This window comes from Terrapene carolina, unplaced genomic scaffold, assembly GCF_002925995.2.
Source record: "Terrapene carolina triunguis isolate 2854851 unplaced genomic scaffold, T_m_triunguis-2.0 Scaffold210, whole genome shotgun sequence".
Lineage (NCBI taxonomy): Eukaryota > Metazoa > Chordata > Testudines > Emydidae > Terrapene > Terrapene triunguis.
In genome coordinates, this window is record NW_020664561.1 from 91,782 (window position 1) to 117,594 (window position 25,813).

Sequence of the window (25,813 nt, forward strand, 5' to 3'; positions counted from 1 at the left end):
CTCTCGGTTTTCCCGGTCGGGGCGGCAGATAGATGACTCAGTCCCCCTGAGGAGGGAGTCCCCGACCACCACCACCCGCCTCCTCCTCTTGGGAGTGGTGGTCGTGGAACCCCCATCCCTCGGACAGTGCATCTTTTGCCTTCCAATCGGTGGAGTCTCCTTCTGCTCCCTTCCCTCAGATGGGTCATCTAGTCCACTCTCCGCATTAGTACCTGTAGAGAGAACATGGAAACGATTGCTCACCTGTATCTCCATTGCTGGTACATGGACGCTCCTCTTTCTCCTTCTGGAGGTCACATGCTGCCAAGCTTCTTCATCATCCGTCTGTCCCTGCTGCGCCTGCTCTGAATCTTCAGAACATTGTGGCCGTAGAAGCATCTCCTGACGTCTGTCCAGGAAATCTTCATTTTCCCTTATGCAACGCAGAGTCGATACTCGTTTCTCCAGACCTCGAACCTTCTCTTCCAATATGGAGACCAGCTTGCACTTTGTACAGACAAAGTCGCTTCTGTCCTGTGGAAGAAAGACAAACATGGCACAACCTGTGCAGGTTACAACAGCTGATCGCTCACCTTCCATATCACCTTCCTCTTAAGAGCTTCCTCAGCTGTTGCAAGAACTACTCAGAGAAACCAGCAGATGAAAGCCTCAGTGAGCTCTCTCCAGGCGAACTCCCAGGCAAACTCCCTCTGTTAGCCTCTGCTGTTCGTCCATTAGGACCTGGTATTTTCTCCACATTATAATACATATACACTGTAATAAAGTAACCTAGACATCTTTTTTTTGATAAGCTAAACAGATTGCATGTCTCACAATCAGGCATTTTCTGCAGCCAGTGAATCATTTTGTGGCTCCTTTCTGCACTCTCTCCAATTCTTCACCATCCTTTTTAAAATGTGGACACCAGAACTGGATGCAGTATTCCAGTATCACTCATCAATGCCGCATACAAAGAGAAAATCATCTCCCTGCTTCTGCTCACTACTCTCCTGTTTATACATCCAAGGATCGCATTAGCCCTTTTTGTCACAGCATCGCGCTGGGAGCTCATGTTGAGTTACTTGTCTACTATGAACCCTAAATGCTTTTCAGAGTCACTGCTTTCCCAGACACAATCCCCCATTCTGTAGATATGGCCTGCAGTCCTTAATCCTAGATGTATGACCTTACATTTGGCTGTGTTACAACACATATGAATACATTTGGAGGGGCCCAGCTTACCAAGAGATCCAGATCACCCTGTACGGTTTCCCTATCTCATCATTATTTACCATTCCTCTAATCCTTGTGTCATCCGCAAACATCAGTAGTGATTTTACATTTACTTTCAGATCACTGACAAAAATGTTCAATAGTGCCATGCCTAGAACTGATCCATGTGGAAACCCACTAGAAATTCCCCCACACAATGATGATTCCCCATAGAATCATAGAAATGTAGGGCTGGAAGGGACCTCGAGAGGTCATCAAGTCCAGCCCCCTGCACTGAAGTAAACCTAGACCATCCTTGACAGGTGTTTGTTCATTCTGTTCATAAAAAACTTCTAATGATGGGGATTCCACAGCCTCCCCTGGAGCCTGTTCCAGAGCTTAACTACCCTTAACTACCCTGAGCTAGAAAGATTTTTCTAATATCTAATGTAAATATCCTTCCTGCAGATAAAACCTATTACTTCTTGTCCTACCTTCAGTGGACATGGAGAATAATTGATCACAATCCCCTTTATAACAGCCCTTAACATATTTGAAGACTGTTATCAAGTCCCCCTATAGTCTTCTTTTCTCAAGACTAAACATGCCCAGGTTTTCTAACCTTTCGTCATAGGCCAGGCTTTCTAAACATTTTATCATCTTTGTTGCTGTCCTCTGGACTGTCTCCAATTTGTCCCCATGTGACGGGGCAGCCCCGCCCCGCACTAGCCCCGGCAGCGTCAGACCAGTATCTCTGGCGGCGGAAGTCCCACCCCGCTCGTACTGGGCATGCTCCAAGTGCTCTGGGAGTATAAAAGGAGGGAACTCAGCTCAGTCTGGGCTGGCGGCTGCAGGGGAAGGACCTAACTGGGAAGCTCCTGCGGAGGACCAGCCACCACTCTTGACGTTGCTGGGAACTGAAGCCTCTCCTGGCCGGCACGACGCCCTGCTGCGGGAGGAGCCCGAGGAGGCGACTGGACCCGGAGACCCACGGAGAACCTAGAGACTTGTGGGAGACCCCAACTCTCATGCCGGTAGGAAGCGACCCGGGGTGTGTGTGAGACAGACTGGTACCTTGCCCCTGGTAAGCCTCAGCGTGTTTCAGTAGGACCCCTCCCCTGCTGAGCCCATGGCAAGGTCCTACAGCATGGTAAGGGGCAAGTCTATGGACTCTGGCCACTAGGCTGTGCTACCCCGTAACCAGGAGCAATTCTATGGACTCTGGCCACTAGGCTGTGCTACCCCATAACCAGGGGCAACTCTATGGACTCTGGCCACTAGCCTGTGCTACCCCATAACCAGGGGCAACTCTATGGACTCCGGCCACTAGGCCATGCTACGCTGCAACCAGGGGTGTGAACCCTCACACCCCATCTTTCCTGAAATGTGGTGCCCAGAACTGGACACAGTACTCCAGCTGAGTCCTCACCAGTGCCAAGTAGAGCAGGACAATTAGCTCCAGAATTTTGCATATGGCAATCCTATTAATACACCCCAGAATCATATTAGCATTTTTTTTGCAACTTTTTTGACTCCTATTCAATTTGTGATCCAGTATCACCCACAGATCTTTTTCAGCACCTAGCCAGTTATTCCCCATATTGTTGTTATGCATTTCATTTTTATTTCCTAAGTAAAGTATTTTGCAGTTGGCTTTATTGAATTTCACATTGTTGAATTCAGACCAGTTCTCCAATTTATCAAGGTCATTTTGAATTCTAATCCTGTTCTCCAAAGTGCTTGCACTCCTTCCCAGCGTTATGCCATCTGCAAATTTTATAAGCATATTCTCCATTCCATTCCTGAAGTCATTAATGAAAATACTGAATAGTACAGGACCAAAGAGTGATCCCTGTGGAACCCCACTAGATACATTTTCCCAGTTCGACAGTGAAACATTGAAAGACCATATTCAAAGAACAATTATCAATCAGCTGTGCACCCACCTGATAGTAATTTCATCTAGACCAGAGTTCCCTAGTTTGCTTATGAGACTCTCATGTGAGACTGTGTTAAAAGACTTACTAAGATCAAGATATATCATGTCTACTGCTTCCCCCCTATCCCGATAGGCCAGTAACTCTGCTCCATCCTACCCAATTCTCACCCCTCTACAGCCCTGTCAGACTGCATACCCCTGCTCCTCCTAACTGCCTGGGTGCCATTGAGGGAGGGCATTGAGAGCACAGGTGAGATAGTGCCCAGCACCACACTGCACTCCAGCAACTGGGAGTAGCAACTGCAGAGATAAGTCTTTGGAGGATGGTGCTTGTGCAGTCCAGTCACATGTTGGATTCATAAGGGGATGAAGCATGCTCAGTGCAGATGGAATCTTTGGAGAATTTAGCTGCCAAAACTCTAACAAGTATCTACTAAGTATTTGCAAATGGCATTTTCTAAAAGCATATAACTACAGCAAAATTGTGCAGATTTTCATGGAGACAACCAAAGCCATCTCTCTGACACCAGGGTGATCCCTAGCTAAATTTCATATCACTGCTCCAAAGCACAAAGGCACAAGAGCTTCTCAAAAAACAGTTTTGACAACTTTAGCATGTTTTCCCTAATATTATTAATAGAATCATAGAATATCAGGGTTGGAAGGGACCTCAGGAGGTCATCTAGTCCAACCCCCTGCTCAAAGCAGGACCAATCCCCAACTAAATCATCCCAGCCAGAGCTTTGTCAAGCCTGACCTTAAAAACCTCTAAGGAAGGAGATTCCACCACCTCCCTAGGTAACCCATTCAGTGCTTCACCACCCTCCAAGTGAAAAAGTTTTCCCTAATATCCAACCTAAACCTCCCCCACTGCAACTTGAGACCATTACTCCTTGTTCTGTCATTCTCAGAAACTATTGAATTGTTTCAGATGAAACTTCCCAAAAGTATGCAGCCTAAGGCAGACAATTGGCATTGAAAATTTCAGCCCAAATGGTTAAAGTTTAACAAAGCTATAAGCAACAGAAGACAGTCTTATAATGGGAAGTGTTGGATAACCTTAACCACAGGCAGCACTTCCAGCCCTGCCTGTAAGCAAATGAGCAAAAAGTCAGTGGGTAATATTAGATGATTTATTCCAGTAAACTCGCACACTGGCCCCATTGCATTGTTTGCAGTCCCTGCTCCTGAGCCCCTTCCTCCTGTTTCCCTTCTGTGCTTGCCCATGTGGCCTGAATATCTGCTGCATTTTCTAATCTGCTGGATTAGGTGAGCCTGATTGCAGTCAGGACCATGGCTGGGCTGAGTCCATTCTAGTGTAAAGAGTACACAACACACAATCTCAGGGAACGCCCCCAGCACAGAGTACCTTCTCAGCAGGAATAGGTGCAGGAGAAGAGGCCATGCAGGCTCCGCACCCTTTCCCCAGTGCAGCGGTGGTGCTAGGGCATTTTCATAGACTCAGACTTTAAGGCCAGAAGGGACCATCATGATCATCTAGCCTGACCTCCTGCACGTTGCGGGTCACAGAACCTCACCCACACATGAAATAGAGCCTAACCTCTGGCAGAGCTACTGAAGTCCTCAAATTATGATTTAAAGACTTCAAGTTACAGAGAATCCACCATGTACACTAGTTTAAACATGCAAGTGACCCGTGACCCATGGTACAGAGGAAGGTGATAACCCCCAGGGTCTCTGCCAATCTGATCCATGGTAAAATTCCTTCATGACCCCAAATCTTGTGGACTTTTGGACCCTGAGCATGTCGGCAAGACCCACCAACCAGACACCTGGGAAGGAATTCTCTGAAGTAACTCAGAGCCCTCCCCATCTAGTATCCCATCACCAGCCATTGGATATATTTGCTACGAACAATTGCAGAGAGGCCACTTGCCATTGTAGCCAGTTTCATCATATCATCCCCTCCATAAACTCATCAAGCTCAATCTTTAAGCCAGTTAGGGTTTTCAGCTCCCCCTTCCCCTGCTCCCCTTGGAAGGCTGTTCCAGAACTTCACTCCTCTGATGGTTAGAAAACCTTCATCTAATTTCAAGCCTAAACTTGTTGATGGCCAATTTATATCCATTTATTCTTGTGTCAATGTAACGCTGCCAGACCCCGGTCGTTGGCGGGCCAAATCAAACCTGGAATCTCTGGAGCTTAGTGCATGGGCCTCTACCGCATGAGCTAAGGATTGGTCCTGCTTTGAGCAGGGGGTTGGACTAGATGACCTCTTAAGGTCCCTTCCAAACCCTGATATTCTATGATTCTCTGAAAAGCCAACTGGCTGTTAGCTAAGGCTGTAGAGCAGACTCATTCATTGCTCTCTAAGTGGTCTCGGTGCCACTAGATGGGACAGAGCACCACACCCATAAGGTTTGTGGGTTACATACTTCCCCTAGCTGAGGAAGTGCGTACAGAGCTTCAGAGTCTTCCCAGTTGGAATTCCGGACAAGCCCCCACTCGGTGCCACTAGATGGGACAGAACACCACCCGCATGAGGTGTGTGGGTTACATCAACATTAGCGCTTAACTTGACTCTTAACTCTTTTCCTTCCCTGGTGTTTATTCCTCTGACATATTTTTAGAGAACAATCACATTTTCCTCAGCCTTCATTTGGTTAGGCTAAACAAGCCAAGCTCTTTGAGTCTCTTCTTGTAAAGCAGGTTTTCTATTCCTCTGATCATCCTCATAGCCCTTCTCTGTACCTGTCCCAGTTTGAATTAATCTTTCTTAAACATGGGAGTCCAGAACTTAGCACAGTATTTCAGATGAGGTCTCACCAGTGCCTGGTACAACGATACTAACACTTAATTATCTCTACCGGAACTACCTCACCTGATGCATCTTAGGACTGCGTTAGCCTTTTTCATAGCTGCATCACAATGATGGCTCATAGTCCTCCTGTGATCAACCAATACACCTAGGTCTTTCTCCTCCTCTGTCACTTCCACTCCAACATCCCCAGCTTATAGCAAAAATTCTTTTTGTTAGTCCCTAACTTTGCATTATGAAATTTCATCCCATTTCTATTATTCCAGTTTTCAAGGTCATCCAGATCTTCTTGTATGATATACTGGTCCTCCTCCATATTGGCAATACCTCCCAACTTTGTGTCATCCACAAATTTTATTAGCACACTGCCACCATTTGTGCCAAGGTAAGTAATAAAAATATTAAATAAGATTGGTCCCAAGACAAATCCCTGAGGAACTCCACTAATAACCTCCCTCCAGCCTGACAGTTCTCCTTTCAGTATGGCCCGTTGTAGTCTCCCTTTTAACCAGTTCCTTATCCACGTTTCAATTCTCATATTAATCTCCTCCAATTTAACTAATAATTTCCTATGTGGAATTGTATCAAATGCCATACTGAAATCCAGGTAGATTAGATCTACTGCATTTCCTATAACTGATTTTTTTTAGACATCTTCTCTTTCAAAATTTGTTCTAAGATCTGCATACAACTGAGGTCAAACTAACAGGCCTGTAGTTTCTCAGATCATCTTTTCCCTTTCTTAAATATAGGAACTATATTAGCAATTCTCCGGTCAGATGGTACCACTCCCAAGGTTACAGATTCATTAAAAATTCTTGCTATTGGGCTTGCGATTTTATGTGCCAGTTCCTTTAATACTCTTGGACTGAGATTATCCAAGGCCCCTGATTTAGTCCCTAAGATATTTGAGGTTGACTTCCACCTCTGACATGGTAATTTCTATATCCATATCCTCATTTCCATTAGCCATCCTGCCAATATGCCTAATCTCCTCGTTAACCATATTAAAACTAAAGCAAAGTATTTGTTTAGATGTTTGGACATACCTAGATTCTTTGATCTCCTTGTAGGCTTTCTGCTTTCTATTAATCACCTGTCTAAGATGTTTGTTCATCCAGCTTGGTATGCAACCCTTCCCTATGATTTTTCCCCTCCTTGCTTGGGATGCAGGCTTCAGAAAGCTTTTGCAACTTTGACGAAGTAATTCCAAGCCTCCTCCACATTCAGATCCTTAAGTTCTTCAGCCCAGTCCACTGCCCTAACTAATTCCCTTAATTTTTTAGTTTGCCCTGTTGAAATCAAGGATCTATTTTTTTTTTTTTTTTTTTGTTCAGCTCATGATCACTCAAGGTTATCCCCTACACCAGTTCTTCTATAAAGTCCTCACTACTCACCAACACCAAATCTAAAATGGCATGACCCCTTGTAGGTTCAGTGACTATTTGGTGAAGACATCTGTCAGCTATCACATCCAGGAAAATCTGGGCCCTATTATTTATTATAGACTCATAGACTTTAAGATCAGAAGGGACCATCATCATAATTTAGTCTGGCCTCTTGTACATTGCAGGCCACACCCACCCACTCCTGTAATAGACCCCTAACCTCTGGCTGAGTTACTGAAGTCATCAAATCATGGTTTAAAGACTTCAAGTTACAGAGAATCACCATTTACACTGGTTTGAACCTGCAAGTGACCCATGCCCCATGCTGCAGAGGAAGGTGAAAACCCTCCAGATCTGCCGATCTGATTCAGGGGAAAATTCCTTCACAACCCCAAATATGGCAATCAGTTAGACCAGTGGTCCCCAAACTGTGGGGTGTGCCTTTCTTGGTGTGTGTGGAAGAACATTTGGGTGGGTGCAGCGGGGCTCATGCCAGCCTCCACAGGGAGAGAGTGTCACCTAGTCCCACTCCGTCCCCAGTTCCACTCTGTCCCCACCCCAGCTCAAGCCCTGTCCTCAGGGCCCAGCTCCTGGCCCCAACTGTGGCTCCACTCCTGGCTCTGACCTTGGCCCCGGATCCCAGCTTCACCCTCAGCTTCCGGCCCCAGCTCTGCCCCCCCCCCCCCCCGGCTCCCAGCCTGGCCTCGGGCCTCAGCCCCTGGCTCCTGAATGTGGCCTGGCTCCACTTCTGACCTCGTCTCTGGCTCCAGTCTTGGCCATGGCTCCACTCCCAGCCATGGCCCCAGCCATAGCTCTGGCCCCGACTGTGGCTCTGGCTCCTGACAGCAGCTCCCAGGAGTGTGAGAAAATTACATTAAGGGTGAGGGGGCAGAACTTAAAAAAGTTTGGGGACCACTTAATTAGACCCAGAGCATATGGGCAAGATCTACCATCCAGACACCTGGGAAAAAATTCTCTGTAGTAACTCTGAGCCCTCCCAATTTAGTGTCCTATCACTAACCATTGGAGATATTTGCAGATTGGCTACATGCCATTATAGGCCATCCCATCATACCATCCCCTCCATAAATTTATCAAGCTCAGTCTTGAATCCAGTTAGGTTTCCACTGGAAGCTAGCCCCAATGCTCCCCTTGGAAGGCTGTTCAAGAACTTCACTCCTCTGATGGGTAGAAACCTTCATTTAATTTCAAACCTTAATTTGTTGCTGGCCAGTTTATATCCATCTATTAGTAGCATTTGTTCTCCAGTTGATATCTGGGAAGTTAGTCTCCCATAATCACAAAATTCCCAGTAGTGTTTATTTCATTAAAAATTCATATTCAAGAGGTCTCTATTCATATTCAAGTCAGATCCTGGTGGGGGAGGGGGGTGTCTGTTGCATATCCCAAGCACTATCCCAGGGAAGTCTCTGGTAGCTTTCTTCCTCAAAGTGCTCTTGACCCACACAGATTGTTTTATCCATTCTATCACTTCTAATTTCTTTAGTCTACCACATCATTAATATACAATGCTGCTCCACCATCTTTACCTTTTTTTTCTGTCTTTCCTGAACAGCACATACCCTTCAATTCCTGTACTCCAGTCATGCCTACTATTCCATCATGTTTCTGTTATCCCTATAGTATCTGGTTTCACCCTCAGTAGTTCTAGTTCCCCCATTTTGTTCCCCAGGCTCCTTGCATTGGTGTACAGACATCTTAGTTGCTGGACCCCACTCCCTTGTGAAGTTTCACCCATGCAGAGATTTTCCCCCTCCTCTCTTGGAGAGAGTTTTATCCCTTAAAAGCGTTGCAAGAACAACATCTTTCAATGGAGTGCCTTGGTTTGGTAAAACCCCACTTTCTGTTCCCAACAGGTCAGCTGGATGGACTCCCCCCTCCCGGAGATCTGACCCCCAGTTTTCCCTTAAAACCTGATCCACAGGAGAGAGGTCTGGCATTTTAAATGCAGACTTTTCACCCTCCTCCTGGGAAAGATCCTCCCTACAAAAGGTGGGCGGAATCTCTGGCTCCCCCTCACCTTCCATCTGGGCTTCCCTCTCGGGGCTTCCCTCTGGGTCAGACACTCCTGTGTCCCCCAAAAGGGAAGGTGACCCTGGTCTAGCTGTGGGCTCACAGCTACCAGCTATGGCAGACCCTTCACTGGCCAGCAAAATTCCCCCCTTTTCACTCAGGTTGGGCTTCCTTCCAGCTACAGAGATCTTGGGGTCTGTTCCCACCACAGTGGTCACCAGGACCCCAACTTCCACCTTTGGGACACACGCCTCTGTGCACTCCAGGGCAGGCTTTGCCCCGTGCTGACCTTCAACTTCCTGGCAGTTAGCAGCTGGAGTGGCCCCCCGTTACAAAGTGATACATTCCCCTCCCCCGGGGAGATGATTACAGGACAGGAGCTGGCTTTGTCCAGCCCCTCCCTCTGGGACTTGCCTGGAGCCCTGGGGCTACAGGAACTGGCCACAACCATCCCTGCCCCCAAATCTGCATTCTTTACTGCTACAGAGGAATCTAAGAGACACCCTCCTATTCCCCCAGCAGTCCATTTGACTTCAGCCCCCCTGGGGCTTTTAGCACAAGATTCCGTCTCACTGCTAACCAACTCTGGGACAGATTCTGCCACATTAAAGAAATCATTCCCCAGTAGAAATGGTGCAAAATTGTGTGCCACCGTTGCAACTGTCAGTTCAGCCTGCAAACCACCAGTTTGCATGTGTACTTTAGCTAAAGGTGCAAGGACTTTGTAACCTCCCACTAGTTCTAATTCTGCCATTTTACCTGGCAACAAATCCTTCTCCTGGATCAGGTCCCTCCTGACCACAGAAATCTCAGCACCTGTGTCCCTCAATCCAAGAAGCACTTTACCATTGATTTTAACAGCATGCATATGCTCATTGCTTGGTTGTGTGGAAGCAAGCTTTACAAATCCTGTGTGGAAAGAGGCAGCAGCTGGGCTCTGAGAAGTAGCAGTTTTATGTGTTACTTGCTGCTTGTTCCCACTCAGCAAGGGACACTTATTCCTCAGGTGCTCAGTGGACTTACAATGATAGCACCTCTTGGGCTCCCTCTGCTTGCACAGGAAATTTGGGACGAGTAACAGGGGAATGGGGAGGTGAACGCCCAGCCTCCTTTTTCCCAGGGATAAAACAGTGATTCTGCTTTCCCCCAACCCTGTACCCATCTGCCAGTGGTTTGTTTGTTTGCAGCTTGTGCTTGCTCATAAGAGTCTGCATACCCAGCTAATTGACCCACTGCATCCACCTTTTTGTCCCACAAATACTGTTTTACGTCATCACTGCACATATTCAGGAATTGTTCCTGAGTAACCAAATCACACATTTCTTCCAAGCTTGTAATGCCTTTCCCCCTCACCCACTTATCTACCAAATCTCTCATTTCATTTACATAAGCCACATTGCTCAATCCAGATTCCCTCTTAAGACTCCTGAATTTAACCCTGTAGGTTTCAGGTGTAACCCGAAACTGTTTCAAAACCAGTTCCTTAAATTTACCATAGTTTGAGGCATCATCAATAGGCATCTTATTGAATATGTCCAGAGCTCTGCCAGTCAATTTTGCTATCAATGTGGTCATCTTTTGATCTTCAGGGATGGCATGGAGGGTGCACAGTCTCTTAAAGGTGATGAGATATTCAGCAATATCACTGGATTCCTAATACTGTGGACACAGTTGCTCCCATTTGTGGATTTTTGGGGAAATGGAACCAGCAGGTGGAGGGTTTTGTCTCTTCAACTCCATAACAGCCAGTTCATGCTTCTGGGCCTCCCTCTGGGCCTCCATAGCTCTCTTGTAGGCAACCTCCCTCGCTGTTTCTGCCTCCATAGCTCTCTTGTAGGCAACCTCCCTCTGCCTCCACCCTTGCTGTTTCTGCCTCCATAGCTCTCTTGTGGGCAGCCTCCTCTCTCTCCATCAGTCTTTTATGTTCATTTTCTTTCTTCTTTGCTTCCAGTCTAGCCAGCTCTAGTTTAGTTGCTGCTTCACTGGTAGTCATTTTCCTGCTTTCTTGTGCTGGGCCACACCCCCTCTGCAGTTCACTGAAACTGGGATGCACTCAGCTCAGGGGATTCTTAGTCAACAGAGACTTTCCCAGAGCCCAGTGTTCAGACTTTATTTTGCTTCCTTTTCTGTCCCTACTTCCCTTGCCTGAAATAAGCAAACAGAAAATAACAAACCAGTAACCACTTTGTCTGTTCTCCAGCCACCACACTTAAAACTCACTTAAAATCACTACCAGTATCTCAAAGCAATCAGCTGTGCACAGATCCTGCCGACTACACCACTGTGACAGGTTGGATCACAGAAACCCCCTGATGTGCCAAGACTACTTCTGCCCCTGCTTTCCCTGCCAGCTCGGGACCCCAGCACCCTGTTATGCTGAGCCAGACACGCTCGTCTGCTCCAACAAATTACTTGCCCCAAAGCTGCAGACTTAACTGAAGGCAACTTACAGAAGTGTTCTTGTCTCTAACACTCAGATGCACAACTCCCAATGGGGTCTAAACCCAAATAAATCAGTTTTACCCTGTATAAGCTTTATACAGGGTAAACTCATAAATTGTTTGCCCTCTATAACACTGATAGAGAGAGATGCACAGCTGTTTTCCCTCCCACCCACGGTATTAATACATACTCTGGGTTAATTAATAAGTAAAAAGTGATTTTATTAAATACAGAAAGTAGGATTTAAGTGGTTCCAAGTAGTAATAGACAGAACAAAGTGAACTACCAAGTAAAATAAAATAGAACACACACAAGTCTGTCTAATACAGTAAGGAACTGAATACAGATAAGATCCTCACCGGTTCCAGAATGCTCCCTTTTACAGACTAATCTCCTTTTAGTCTGGGTCCAGCAATCACTCCCACCCCTTGCAGTCACTGTCCTTTGTTCCAGTTTCTTTCAGGTATCTTTGGGGGTGAAGAGGCCCTCTCTTTAGCCAGCTGAAGACAAAATGGAGGGGTTTCCCACAGTCTTAAATAGACTTTCTCTTGTGGGTGGAGACCCCCTCCTCTCTCCTATGCAAAGTCCAGCTTCAAATGGAGTTTTGGAGTCACCTGGGCAAATCACATGTCCATGCACGACTGAGTTCCTTACCAGCCAACCACATTCCTGGGAAAGCCCAGATGTGGATTGGTGTCTCCAAGTTCATTGTTGGCTTAAGTGTTTCTTGATTGGGCACTTACTGAGAATAGTCTTTTCTCAGGAAGCTGACCAACTGCTTCACTACAGCCTAATTAGAATCAAACAAGTATGCAGCCAATATTCATAACTTTGAATACAAAAATGATACATGCCTACAAATGGGATTAATAGATTCCATAGATCATAACCTTTACAGAGGTATGTTACATGGCATATGTAGCATACAACACATTCTAGTTATGTTATTTTTATTTATTTATATACACACACACATACATAAGCATATTTCCATAAAGCCTTATGGGGGGCACCGACCATCTCAGCCCTTCTTATAGCACCACCGCCTGAGCCATCTGTTGATCATCATAATCTTGTCTTGCCTTTGTCCTCTAGGGACAGGTAGAATCCCACTGAAGATCACCTGAGCCTCCATTTCTTTATGCATCTTCCCCAGCCTCCCTTGTTGCACACTGCGCCCTACCAGCCTCTGCAAACTGAAGGGGAACCCCCCCACAAAACCCACACAACACACAGAACCCCCTGTGAAAGGTCAGGAGTTGAAGGGGGCATGAAAGGGCTAGGTTCTGCCCAGCTATTCTGTGGCACTGCTACAGACCATGTGGGCCATATCAATTAGTCAGCGCAGCCCTCAGGGTGGCTGCAATCTGCACCATGGGTTTGGAAGCTCCAGGATGTGGGGGGAGCACAAGCCCCCATCTCAGTCCTTGCACTGGGCTCTGCCCTGTCAGGGATGACTGACCCTCAGTGTCTTCAAGACTCACTCCACCATTTTAAGGCTGATAAACAGATTGAGGCTGTTGCTGCTTTTTATATCTGAGGAACAGCTCTCCTTGGAGCAGCTCCTATGCTACAAGGCGCATCCAGGTCCAGCTATTCCCTGCACCCTCCACAACACCCTGGTTCCCAGCAGCAATCCGTGCCAGGACCAGGCACAGTCCCAGACTGCAGCTGGGCAGATGAGCAGGGGGAGAGGGCAATGGATGCACCCAGTTTCTACAGGCAATTTTCTGCTCCGTGCCATGTATTTCCTGCACAGATTTACCACGCACCTGGTGGTTTGGATTTTCCTTTTTGTCAGTGTGTGTGGGGAAAAAGACACCTCTATCTCCCAATACAAACCCCAGCTGGCTCTCAAGGAGACTGTTTGGTTATATTTGTATGCATCTCCAGGAGGAGAGTCATATGTTTAGTGGCTAATGCCTTGTCAGGACTTCTAGGTTCTGTTCCTGTCTCTGTCACTGACTTGCAGTGTGCCCTTGGACAGGTCACTTCATTGTTCTATGCTTCCATTTCCCCTCTGTAAAAGGGGGTGATAAGGCTTGTGAAGTGTTCTCAGCTTTCCTACATTTTCATTGATGATGTGCTGTCACAATTTCAGTCTGTGGTTTTCTCTCCCTCTAGGACCTCACCAGATGAGGCTTTGCAGTGGCGTGAGTCCCTGGAGAAGCTCCTGCAAAATGCTTGTAAGTTCCCTGTGCCCCTGCAGTGAGAACGAAGATACCCTGAGCGTGAAATGTTCCCACTGGCATAAAGCAGTGACCCCTCCCTCGTGATTCCCTTTAACACCAGCCTGTTGGGGGCTTGATAGCTCCGGGGTAGGGTACAGGAGAGGACCCTGCCACTGCTTAGGGCTAGCATTTCTGCTGATGCCAAAAGGGAGTGGGACTGTCAACAAGCTGGGAAAGGTCCCCATTCCCCCCTGCATGCCCTGCTCTCAGCCTTGCATGAGCTTTCAGCCAGGGAATAGACAACTTAGCAGCAGCTATGTAAAGCTGGACAAACTCCCCAAAGTGGATTGCTTCTGTAACTTTGTGCTGTGTGTGTGATGGGTGTGAGAGGAGGTATTCTGTTGCCAGAGAAGTGTGCTGTGGCACAGCAGAGCTGGGGCTAATGTGTGGGGAAGCAAATGGGCCTTGACACGAACGTTTAATTACAGGTGGCTATTCATGCAGTGATGTCAGCATGTTCAGTACTCTGTGCAGTTCTGGTGGGGCTCACTGAACCCCACTGCAGTGATGTAAGTGGTGAGGGATCTGGGGATACAAACAGAGTCTGATGGCTCTTATGACATGCTCCTAGAGCAGCAGCAGTAGGGATGGGGAACCTTGGATTTCCCTTTTCCCCCCATCTCCAGGATCACCCACATGGGGTTTCATAGTTCAGAGTCTCAGCGAGTTCTCTTGCCCTGAAGTTGTGCTGGGTTGTCCATGGACAACTCTCCCCATGCCCAGACATCTTGTCCCCAGCAGGCCCCCTTGACCAGGCCTGGCAATTCTTTCCTTGCCCTTTTCTTTGCTGAACAAGGAGCCCATTTCCCTCCCACTCCTCAGTGTCAGATGCAGCCCCAACACACACCCCTGCTCCCTGCCCGAAAAGGTAATATCACTGGCTCCTTCCCACAGATCCCATCACCCTAAGTAGTCTGGATCCTCTGCCTCTGGGGCAGCAGCTCCTTGGTCTTGTTTGAGCCAATCCCCTTCCCCTCCTGCCTCCCCTCGCATTCTACTCCCAGGCACAGCTAAGAATAGTGAGCAGAGGCCTCTGTCACACCCCTCTGCTGAGTGAAAGGGGCACTGTGACTGTCCCTCACATCTCCGCGACAGTGCAGCGTGCTGTGCTCTGCAATCCCACCTCACCTCTGCTGGGCACAGGTGAGTTAGTGATTGGATGAGGTAGGTGCATTCTTCCTGATGGTTACTGAGTCAGAGATTCATGGATTCCACAGCCAGAAGGGATCACAGTGATCACTGCCTCTGAACCCCTGGTTACAGCATGTTGCGGCATTGTTTGGACTGGACAACATTATTTTCATGAACAGTTTCTGCTTTCTGCAGGAAATTTTAACTTTTTGTCAAAAGAGAAAATGTGGAGGTTTGGGCCAAAATATTTCAATTTTCAGTGTTCAATGAAAAGGGGGGAGGGGGAAATTCAGCAATTTTTGTCAGCATTTTCCTTTGGGAAGATGGAATTCCAACCATCTGTAAATGACAGCTGAATAGCTGCTCTTTGGAAAAATTGCCTTCTTTAGTAATAGATGGAATGCATTTCTAGAAGCTCGTAAGTTCTCAGCCCTCTTGGCTATGCACCATGCAATTCTGCTCTTTCCTGTGTCCGTTTGTTCCAGCACCCCCATTCTGTCAGTGCATTCTCTGTCTTTGTTACCTGGGGAGAACAAGTCTGGGACTGGTCACCGAGCAGTCTCTGTGGTAAAGTCTGATGCCCAGATTCAGTGCCATTAACCTCCTGGCTTGTTTCTTTAATTCCCTGGCAGCCAACTGAACTAAATGCCTCTCACAAGCTCACTACTTCTGAGAGACTTAAAGGATTTTTTAAGGCTTTAGGCTACTGATTTTATATATATATATATATATATATATATATATATATTTGAAGACCACCTAGTCAAAGACTCAAAAAGTAATAACAAACAAATTTTTAAATACATCAGAAGCAGGAAGCCTGCTAAACAACCAGTGGGGTCACTGGATGATTGAGATGCTAAAGGAGCACTCAAGGACGATAAGGCCATTGTGGAGAAACTAAATGAATTCTTTGCATCGATCATCACAGCTGAGGATGTGAGGGAGATTCCCAAACCTGAGCCATTCTTTTTAGGTGACAAATCTGAAGAACTATCCCAGATTGAGGTATAATTAGAGGAGGTTTTGGAACAAATTGATAAACTAAACAGTAATAAGTCACTAGGACCAGATGGTATTCACCAAGAGTTCTGAAGGAATTCAAATATGAAATTGCAGAACTACTAACTGTGGTATGTACCCTATCATTTAAATCCACTTCTGTACCAGATGCCTGGAGGATAGCTAATGTGACACAAATTTTTTAAAAAGGCTCCAGAGGTGATGCCAGCAATTACAGGCTAGTAAACCTAACTTCAGTACCTGTCAAACTGGTTGAAACTATAGTAAAGAACAGAATTATAAGACCCATAGATGAACATAATTTGTTGGAAAAGAGTTACATGGTTTTTGTAAAGGGAAATCATGCCTCACCAATCTACTAGATTTACTAATACTACTTTAGGGGGGTCAACAAGCATGTGGACAAGGGTAATCCAGTGGATATAGCGTATTTAGATTTTCAGAAAGCCTTTGACAAGGTCCCTCACCAAAGGCTCATAAGCAAAGTAAGCTGTCATGGGATAATAGGGAAGGTCCTCTCATGGATCAGTAACTGGTTAAAAGATAGGAAACAAATGGTAGGAATAAATGATCAGTTTTCAGAATGAAGAGAGGTAAATAGTGGTGTCCCCCAGGGATCTGTACTGGGACCAGTACTGTTCAACATATTCATATATGATCTGGAAAGAGGGTTAAACAGTGAGGTGGTAAAATTTGTAGATACAGAATTACTCAGATAGTTAAGTCCAAAACAGACTGCAAAGAGTTACAAAGGGATCTCACAAATCTGGGCGACAGAATGGTAGATGAAATTCAGTGTTGATAAATGCAAAGTAATGCACATTGAAAAACATAATTAAAACTATACATATAAAATGATGAAGTCTAAATTAGTTGTTACCACTCAAGAAAGAGATCTTGGAATCATCATAAATAGTTCTCTGAAAATATCTGCTCAATGTGCAGTGGCAGCAAAAAAGCTAACCGAAGGTTGGGAATCATTAGGAAGGGGGTAGATAATAAGTCAGAATATATCATATTGCCTCTATATAAACCATGGTATGTCCACATCTTGAATACTGCATGCAGATATGGTCGCCCCATCTCAGAAAAGATATATTGGAATGGGAAAAGATACAGAAAAGGTAACAAAAATGTTTAGGGGTATGGAACAGCTTCCGCATGAGGAGAGAATAAGACTGGGACTTTTCAGCTTGGAAAAGAGATGATTAAGGGAGGATATGATAGAGGTCTATAAAATCATGACCAGTGTGGAGAAAGTAAATAAGGAAGTGTTATTTACTCCTTCTCATAACACAAAAACTAGGGCTCACCCAGTGAAATTAATAGGCAGCAGGTTTAAAACAAAGAAAAGGAAGTATTTCTTCACACAACGCAGTTAACCTGGGGAACTCTTTGCCAGAGGATGTTATGAAAGCCAAGACTATAATAGGGTTCAAAAGAGAACTAGATATGTTCATGGAGGATAGGTCCATCGATGGCTATTAGCCAGGATGGGCAGGGATGATGTCCCTAACCTATGTTTGCCAGAAGCTGAGAATGGGCAAGATGGGTAATCATCACTTGATTACCTGTTCTGTTCATTCCCTCTGAAGCATCTGGCATGGCCACTGTTAGAAGACAAGATACTGAGCTAGATGGACCATTAGTGTGACTCAATATGGCCGTTTTTATGTACTGGTTCTTTACTCTTCCATCCTCCCAGTACCCTGGTCAGTGATGCTGGTTTAGATGACGGGCTTTCTATACAAGCTTGTGGAATGCAATAGAAATGCATTAGTGGGTGAGCTTCATGGCCCTGTCTACAGATCCAGAGAAAATGATCCATGCTGGGTGGATCCATTGAAGTCAGTGACAAAGTTCTCCTGGACTGTCATGGGGCCAGTTCAGCCCAGATATTCCCTTATGCTATTTGTAACAGTTTGTCTACACTTGAAACACTACAGTGGCACATTATATCGCTTCAGTGTAGAGACTACCTACACCAATGGGAGGGGTTCTCCCATTGGCATAGGTAATCCACTGCCCTGAGAGGCAGTAGCTAGATCAATGTAAGAATTCTTCCATCGACCTAGCGCTGTCTACATGGGGACTTAGGGTGTGGATTGTTCACACCCTTGAGCGACATCTTAGGGGCGTGAACAATTGTGGCTGAGGGGGAGTGAGCCGATGGGGCGGGAGAGAGGCAGGGCAATGTCGAGGAAGCATGTGTGGAGCTGGGGGCTCGGAAGTGCTCGCAGTAATCTGCAGAAGGAAAGTGTAGGTGGGTGTCAAGGAGACCTGGGCTTGGACAAAGTGCCTTGACAGGCACTTTGGAGACCAGCTTTGGACAAGTTAAGCCGATCTAATTTTCTAGAATAGACTAAATCTCAGCCCATTATCTGGCTGCAGGACAGGAAGATTTCTGAGTTACTGGTCATTCTGTTGCTTAATGAAGCTCTGCTTCTCTTTCTCCAGGCTTGGTGCTGGAATGGGTGAGTTCAGTAGTCTGGGATTCGGGGTTATGTCAGACACATGTGCCCTGGTTTGTAACACTCATCTCTTGCTGCTTCATTCTTTCTCCAGACAATTCCCAGAGTTCACTTTCTTGGGACTGCTCTCTGGCTAACCCTGCCTTGTGCTCACTAATTAGCATGTGCTTTACTGGTGTCAGGGCAGAGGCTGTCTGGGAGCCAGAAGCCCTTGCTAACTGTTCTCAGGGCTCTGTCAGACTTTGCTGGCTGCTGAGCCCTGCAAAAAGCTCTGAAGGTCTGGGACCTGAAGACACTGAGGGTCTGTCTACACAGCAAAGAAAAACCCATGGCTAGCCCATACCAGCCAACTCTGGGCTGCAGGGCTCAGGCTGTGGGGCTATTTCATTGTTATTTAGACTTCCAGGATTGGGCTGGGGCCCTCCCCCCTTGCCGGGTCCTAGAGCCCAGACATCAACCTGAGCCCAGACACCTACACAGCAATGAAACAGCCCTGCAGCCAGAACCCAAGTCAGCTGTCAGGGGCCAGCCACGGGTGTCTAGTTGCTGTGTAGACAGACCCTCTGTCACTTCACAGCCTCTTTTATTCTTCTTGACTTCACAATGCATTTGCAACTGCTGGAAGCTGCTGACTTCGCAGCCCTCTCGTGAGATACTTGCCTGCCCTGGCAGGCCTTTCTCCCCAGCCAAGAGGGGAGCTTTGCTGCTGAGATGGCCTGTGGCTCTCAGCACAATACTGCACCTAGGACTCTAACTTGGCCCTGGGGCTCTGCAGGCAGAACCTGTCCAGGGAAGGCAGAGGGGAGCTTTCCTCTGGCCACAGCGGCAGTAGCAGAGGTGACTCTGTACAGATCTCACACTGCTGTTCTGCCATTATTTATGTACCGATGTTGGTGCCTGCTAACAAATCACTCATACATACCCCATTCATAGCCACACTGACACTCACACACTTGAGCCTCCCCCATCTGTGCTTTCCTTGTTGTTTTGTGCCAAGTGAAGCCCAAATGACTCAGTGCATTCACACTAGCTACCAGAATCCTTGTGTGCTTTGTCTGCCTGGACAGTGGCCCCAGAGAGATCATGGCTGAGGGGGAGCGAGTGGGTAGGGCGGGAGACAGCAGGGCAAAGCTGAGGAAGCACATGGGGAGCTGGGGGCTTAGAGGCACTCGCAGTAATCTGTAGAAGGAGAGCGTAGGTGGGTGTCAAGGAGACCTGGGCTCCTTGGGTCTCCCACAGGCATTCTTCAAGTGCCTGAATAGGGGCTCTGGAGCTTTAGTCTCTGGTTTGGGAAAGATGTAGCCAGTGCCCCTTTGTGGCCTGAAAAGCTTGAACTGTATGAAAGCTGGGAGCCAGGCTGGCAGACCCAGTGCAGGGGGCAGGAATGGAACACAGGGCACATGGGGTGGGGGGAAGCAGGGGAAGGCTGGGTTCCCCCAGTCAGTCTTGTCCAGTGATGTGGGGTATTTTCCATTTTAAATAATTTAATAGCCATGCAGGATTTTCTGTGCAGCAGCTAAATAGAACAATGGCAGCAATAGGGTCAAGAGGGGGCACAAAACAATCAGGGAAAGCGCCAGCCCTTGGCCAGGGGGGAGTGACACCTGCCCATTACAGCCCCTTCCTCTGCCACACACACACACATTGCACTTAACCTGGCTGGAGCTGCAGGAAGTATCCAGAGCTGGTTCCCTGTCAGTCCAGATGACCACGGACCCAGCTCCCCTAGCCTCTGGCTGCAGTGGGTTATTGTGGGATTTTGTCCTCACAGTGACACCCTTACTCTGTCCAGGTTCTGAGGGTGCTGCTAGAGATTATCACAATGATCCAGACAGCAAATGAACTGGCAAGGAAAGAGTAAAATAACCTCATGTGTGCAGCTAGACTCAACCATGGACCTGGGACACCTGAGCATATTAAAGGAACTGGCACATGAAATTGCAGACCCAATAGTAAGGATTTTTAATGACTCTGTAAATTGGGGATTGTTCCCTATGACTGGAGAATTGCTACTAGAGTATCTATTTTTTAAGAAAGGGAAAAAAGTGATCCGGGAATCTATAGACCTGTTAATTTGACCTCAGTTGTATGCAAGGTCTTAGAACAAATTTTGAAAGAGAAAATAGTTAAAGACAGAGAAGTGAATGGTAATTGGGATAAAATAAAACATGGTTTTACAAAAGGAAGTTTGTGCCAAATCTCTTTCTTTGAGAAGATAACTGATTTTTTTTTTTTAGACAAAGGAAATGCAGTAGATCTAATCTACCTGGATTTCAGTACGGCATTTGCACATAGGAAATTATTAGTTAAATTGGAGAAGAGATTAATATGAGAATTGAAAGGTGGATAAGGAACTGGTTAAAAGGGAGACTACAATAGGTCATACTGAAAGGTGAACTGTCAGGCTGGAGGGCGGTTACTAGTGGTGTTCCTCAGGGATCAGTCTTGGGATCAATCTTATTTAACATTATTACTTACCTTGGCACAAATGGTGGAAGTGTGCTAATAAAATTTGTGGATGACACAAAGTTGGGAGGTATTGCCAATCTAGAGGAGGACCAGAATATCCTACAAGAAGAACTGGATGACCTTAAAAACTGGAGTAATAGAAATGGGATGAAATTTCATAATGCGAAGTGCAAGGTCATGCATTTAGGGATTAACAATAAGAATTTTTGCTATAAACTGTGGATGTTGGATTGGAAGTGACAGAGGAAGAGAAAGACCTGGGTGTATTAGCTGATCACAGGATGACTGAGCCGTCATTGTGATGCGGCCATGAAAAAGGCTAATGCAGTCCTAGGATGCAGCAGGTGAAGTATTTCCAGTAGAGATAATTAAGTGTTAGTATCATTGTACAAGGCACTGGTGAGATCTCATCTGGAATAGTGTGTGCAGTTCTGGTCTCCTATGCTTAAGAAAGATGAATTCAAACTGAAACAGGTGCAAAGAAGGGTTACAAAAATTATCAGAGGAATGGAAAACCTAATTTGTGAGAGGAGACTCAAAGACTCTTAGACTAAGCAAGCAAAGGCTGATGGGAGATGTGATTGCTTTCTATAAATACATCAGAGGGATAAATACCAGGGAGGGAGAGGAGTTAAGTTCAGTGTTGACACAAGAATAAATGATATAAACTATCCATCAACAAGTTTAGGCATGAAATTAGATGACATTTTCTAACCATCAGAGGAGTGAAGTTCTGGAACAGCCTCCCCAAGGGAACGGTGGAGGCAAAAAAACTAAATGGATTCAAGACTGAGCTTGATAAGTTTATGAAGGGGGTAGTCTGACGAAACTACCTACAACATGTAGCTGATCTGCAGCATGTAGCAGCAAATGTCTCCAATGGCTGAAGATGGGACACTAGATGGGGAGTGCTCTAAGTTACTACAGAGAATTCTTTCCCAGGTGTTTGGCTGGTGGGTCTAACTGATTGCCATATTTGGGGTCAGGAAGGAATTTTCCCCTGGGTCAGATTGGCAGAGACCTGGGGGGTTAGCCCCTTCTTGTGCAGCATGGGGCATGAATCACTTGCAGGTTTAAACTAGTGTAAATGGTGGATTCTTTGTAACTCAAAGCCTTTAAACCATGATTTGAGAACTTCACTAACTCAGCCAGAAGTTAGGGGTCTATTACAGGAGTGGGTGAGCGAGGTTCTGTGTCCTGCGATGTGCTGGAGGTCATACCTGATGATCACGATGGTCCTTTATGGCCTGGAGGTCTCTGAGCCCAGCTTTGAAAAGGCTTAAAGAGAAAGGGCCGGACAGGAATTGGCTTCTGGGAGAAAAGGTGCATGCACAAGAGCCTATTGAAAATTTCCAAAGGACTAGTGTATTCACTGAAAAATACCAGTTTGCGTTAAGGAAGGTGAATGGTGTTTGTTGTGGACAAAAAACAAACAATGCCCAACCCCTCCAAATATTTCATTGCGACATGTTCAAAATATAACACTTCAGTCCCACAGCACTGCCAGCCAGGAGCACAAGGGGACCCCCCGCACCCTACAGCACTGCCAGCTAGATGCACGAGGGGAACCCCACCCCACAGCATTGCTAGCCAGGCACACGAGCGGACCTCCATCCTACAGCACTGTCAGCTAGGCACACGAGTGGACCCCCTGCGCCCCACATCACTGCCAGCCAGGCACACGAGGGGACCCCCCATCCCACAGCACTGCCAGCCAGGGGTACGAGGGGAACCCCTACCCCACCCATAGCACTGCCAGACAGGGGCACAAGGGGAACCCCCAATCCCACCCCACAGCACTGCTAGCCAGGCTCACGAGAGGAATTTTTGACCCCTTCCCATATGTTCTTTCCACTCCTGTACCATCTCTCCCTCCCTCTCCCTGTGAATCAAGCACAGACTTGCACACATAAATGCACTCAAATGCATTCTGGCACATCCATTCTGCTCCCTGTAGCTCCCCCCCACCCCCGGACTTGGGACATGCAGGAGAGAACTCCAGGAGAGGCCCAGGTTGTTGGTTTGGGCCCTTGCAGAGACAGGAGCCAGATAGGAAATTCAGATCTGGGTTCAGATGTGCCATTTCCCCAGGGCTCAGGGTGTCCCAGAGCAGGAATGCCAAAGTCAAGCACCTGAACAATGCTGGGCTTGTTTGCTGAGGACCTAAACATGTCCATAACTGAAAAGAGCTTGTGTGTGAGGTGAGAGAAGATTGGGTTTGGATTCTGTGATTGTTCACAATGTACGTAGAGCTTGAACATCTCGGGGTTCTGTGGTACTAATTGCATGAAGGGATCACTGTGATCAGACACAGCCTCACAGGTCAGCACGACATGGTCTTTGCTCTGTGCCATGTCATAACATGGTGATATGATCTCACATTGTCAGTGCAAACACCTTGAACAAAGGTTGGGTCTGGCAGAGCTGGATGTGCATGGTCTGGGACGTCTCCATTTCCCTTCCACTCCCAAACTGCCCCAGCCATGTCAAATTCATTTCTTCCAGCTGATTGTACTGGGGAGTGTGATGTTGAGAGTGTTTCCCAATTTTCTCTCTGAGCAGATGGGCTTGCCAGCTTCAGGAGCTTCCTTAGATCCGAGTTCAGTGAGGAGAACATTGAGTTCTGGATTGCCTGTGAAGAATACAAGAAAATCAAGTCCCCCACCAAGATGGCTGAGAAGGCCAAGAAAATTTATGAGGAGTTCATCCAGACGGAGGCACCTAAAGAGGTCAGTCCAGTCAGAGGGCGATTGATGTGGAGAGGGATGGATACATGACACAAGTACTGATAGCACCAAAGCAGGTTGCTCACACTGTGCTCACTTGAAAGTCACATTGGCATCTTGTCTAAACCTGAAGAGCCATAGAAAATGTGCAAAAATTGGAGCAGATTCCAACCACCTGGTCTACAATCCAGAGGCATGGCCAATGGAGCCTGCAGCTCCCAGCATGCAATTCTGCATTGGTGCAGAGAGAAGGGTCACTGTGCCCCATATGCCTGGTGGCTGCACTTTGGTCACACCAGCTTCCATTCCTCCCTAGAGCTAGTGAACTGGCTTATGTTCCTTACCAGTGTGAGAAATGTGCATGTATTTAGGTATGTTGTGACACCAGCAACAGCTTTCACTTTATAGTTTACCTGTCTCCCGCAGACCAGTCTTGCTCCATCCACACTGACATCTCACCTGTCTCTCTGACATCTCTCAGGGAAATCTAACACAGCCTAAATGGAGCTCTTCATCTTCCCCCAAGCCCTTCCTTCTCCCCACTGTCACCCCAGACTACATCCCTAGCTTCCCTGTCACTCATATTGGTAATCAGCATGTCACTTTGACCTGGCCCTCACTCAGACCCACACATCCAAACTGTGTCTAAACCTCACTGCTGTGGCCCCTAGGACACTGGGAAGACCCAGCCTTTACCTGCCTATAAAGCTGATCAAAGCTCTTGTCCAAGCCCCTTGCATCTCCTGCCTTGATTATTATGATCTCTTCCTCTTGGACCTCAGGCCTCCAAACTAACACTCAGCTATTCAAAATGCTGCTGCAGGCCCATCTCCTAACCCACCTACTCCCTCTTTACTTCCCTCCCTTTGTCCTGTCTCCAAGCACAAGGCTTGTCTCCACCTTTCCCCTCCATCTCTTAGCCCCATCCGGGAGATCTCATCATTTCCAGCAGTGCCGGGACAGGTGCAGGAAATCCACTGATCTCCTTCTTGTGGAGAAACCCTATGGCCCAAAGAAACAAAGAGTGGGAAAAGGCAAGACAGGCGACCTGGGAAACTGCAGAGGAGATGTCACAGTTGCCCCTCTGATGTCTTGTCTCGATGTGTATTCCCACACACAAACTATGGCAAGATGATGTTAAAGTTGAGAGTTCCTATTGGTAGTTTAAGGGAAACAACATTACAGCAATGTCACAATTATCCCCAGACTAAGTATTAATCCATGGCGAAAAGCTATGGTAATGCATAGTTATGGTTGCTTGGTGATATGTTGTCCCATGGCAGAAAGCTCAGTTGCACAAAACTTAAATGTCTGAAAACCAGGAAATGCACAGTTAAGGAATCCCATGCAGCCTTACCTCTGCCCTGTCTCAGCAATATCCGAATATGACCCATTGACACATATACCTTTCATCTGCCAATCCCACAGTTGATGAAATGTACGAGTGCTTCATCTCCATTTACAACCCACAGGATTGGTTAGCAGTAGGTTTAAAGACTCTCACCCACAGGATTCCAGCTGACACTCGACATACCACCAGGCACCTTAACCCTGCATCAATGTAGTTTTTTCCCCATTTAATTTCCTTTTTTTTTTTTTAAACAGGAAAAGATGTGGCTGGTAGGAGTTAGTAGTTATTTAGGCAGTTGTACATATGTCCCACAGTTAACATACTGAACCATCCCCCCCAATACACATGCATGTGCATGCACACACACCAGTGGGGTCCCACCAGACCTGCTTTGGCACACTTCCCCAGCCATGTCTCTGTACCCAGCCCTCCACACCACAGGCACGGAATGCATCTCCTTGAAGTCCTCACTCCCTGGTATGCAAACGTCTATTGCCATTACCACCCCGTACATAACCCAACTCACATTCAGTGCCTGGAGCAAGGGACAGCTATGGTACAGAGCAATGATATTGGGATGCAAGATCATTGGGATGCACTGGCAGAGCTGGGGATGCAGGAGGTTGGGGTGCGGGGGG

General features: G+C 46.8%; 1 protein-coding gene across 1 annotated transcript in view; it reads left to right on the plus strand.

Annotated features, from left to right (window-relative positions):
* LOC113407227 (regulator of G-protein signaling 5) overlaps positions 1-25,813 on the plus strand; it is a 93,067-nt gene that overhangs the window by 62,841 nt on the left and 4,413 nt on the right. Inside the window, exons 3-4 of the mRNA XM_026655456.2 lie at positions 13,898-13,959; positions 23,661-23,827. Of these exons, the coding sequence (XP_026511241.1) occupies positions 13,898-13,959; positions 23,661-23,827 (229 nt within the window). The remainder of the gene's footprint in view (positions 1-13,897; positions 13,960-23,660; positions 23,828-25,813) is intronic.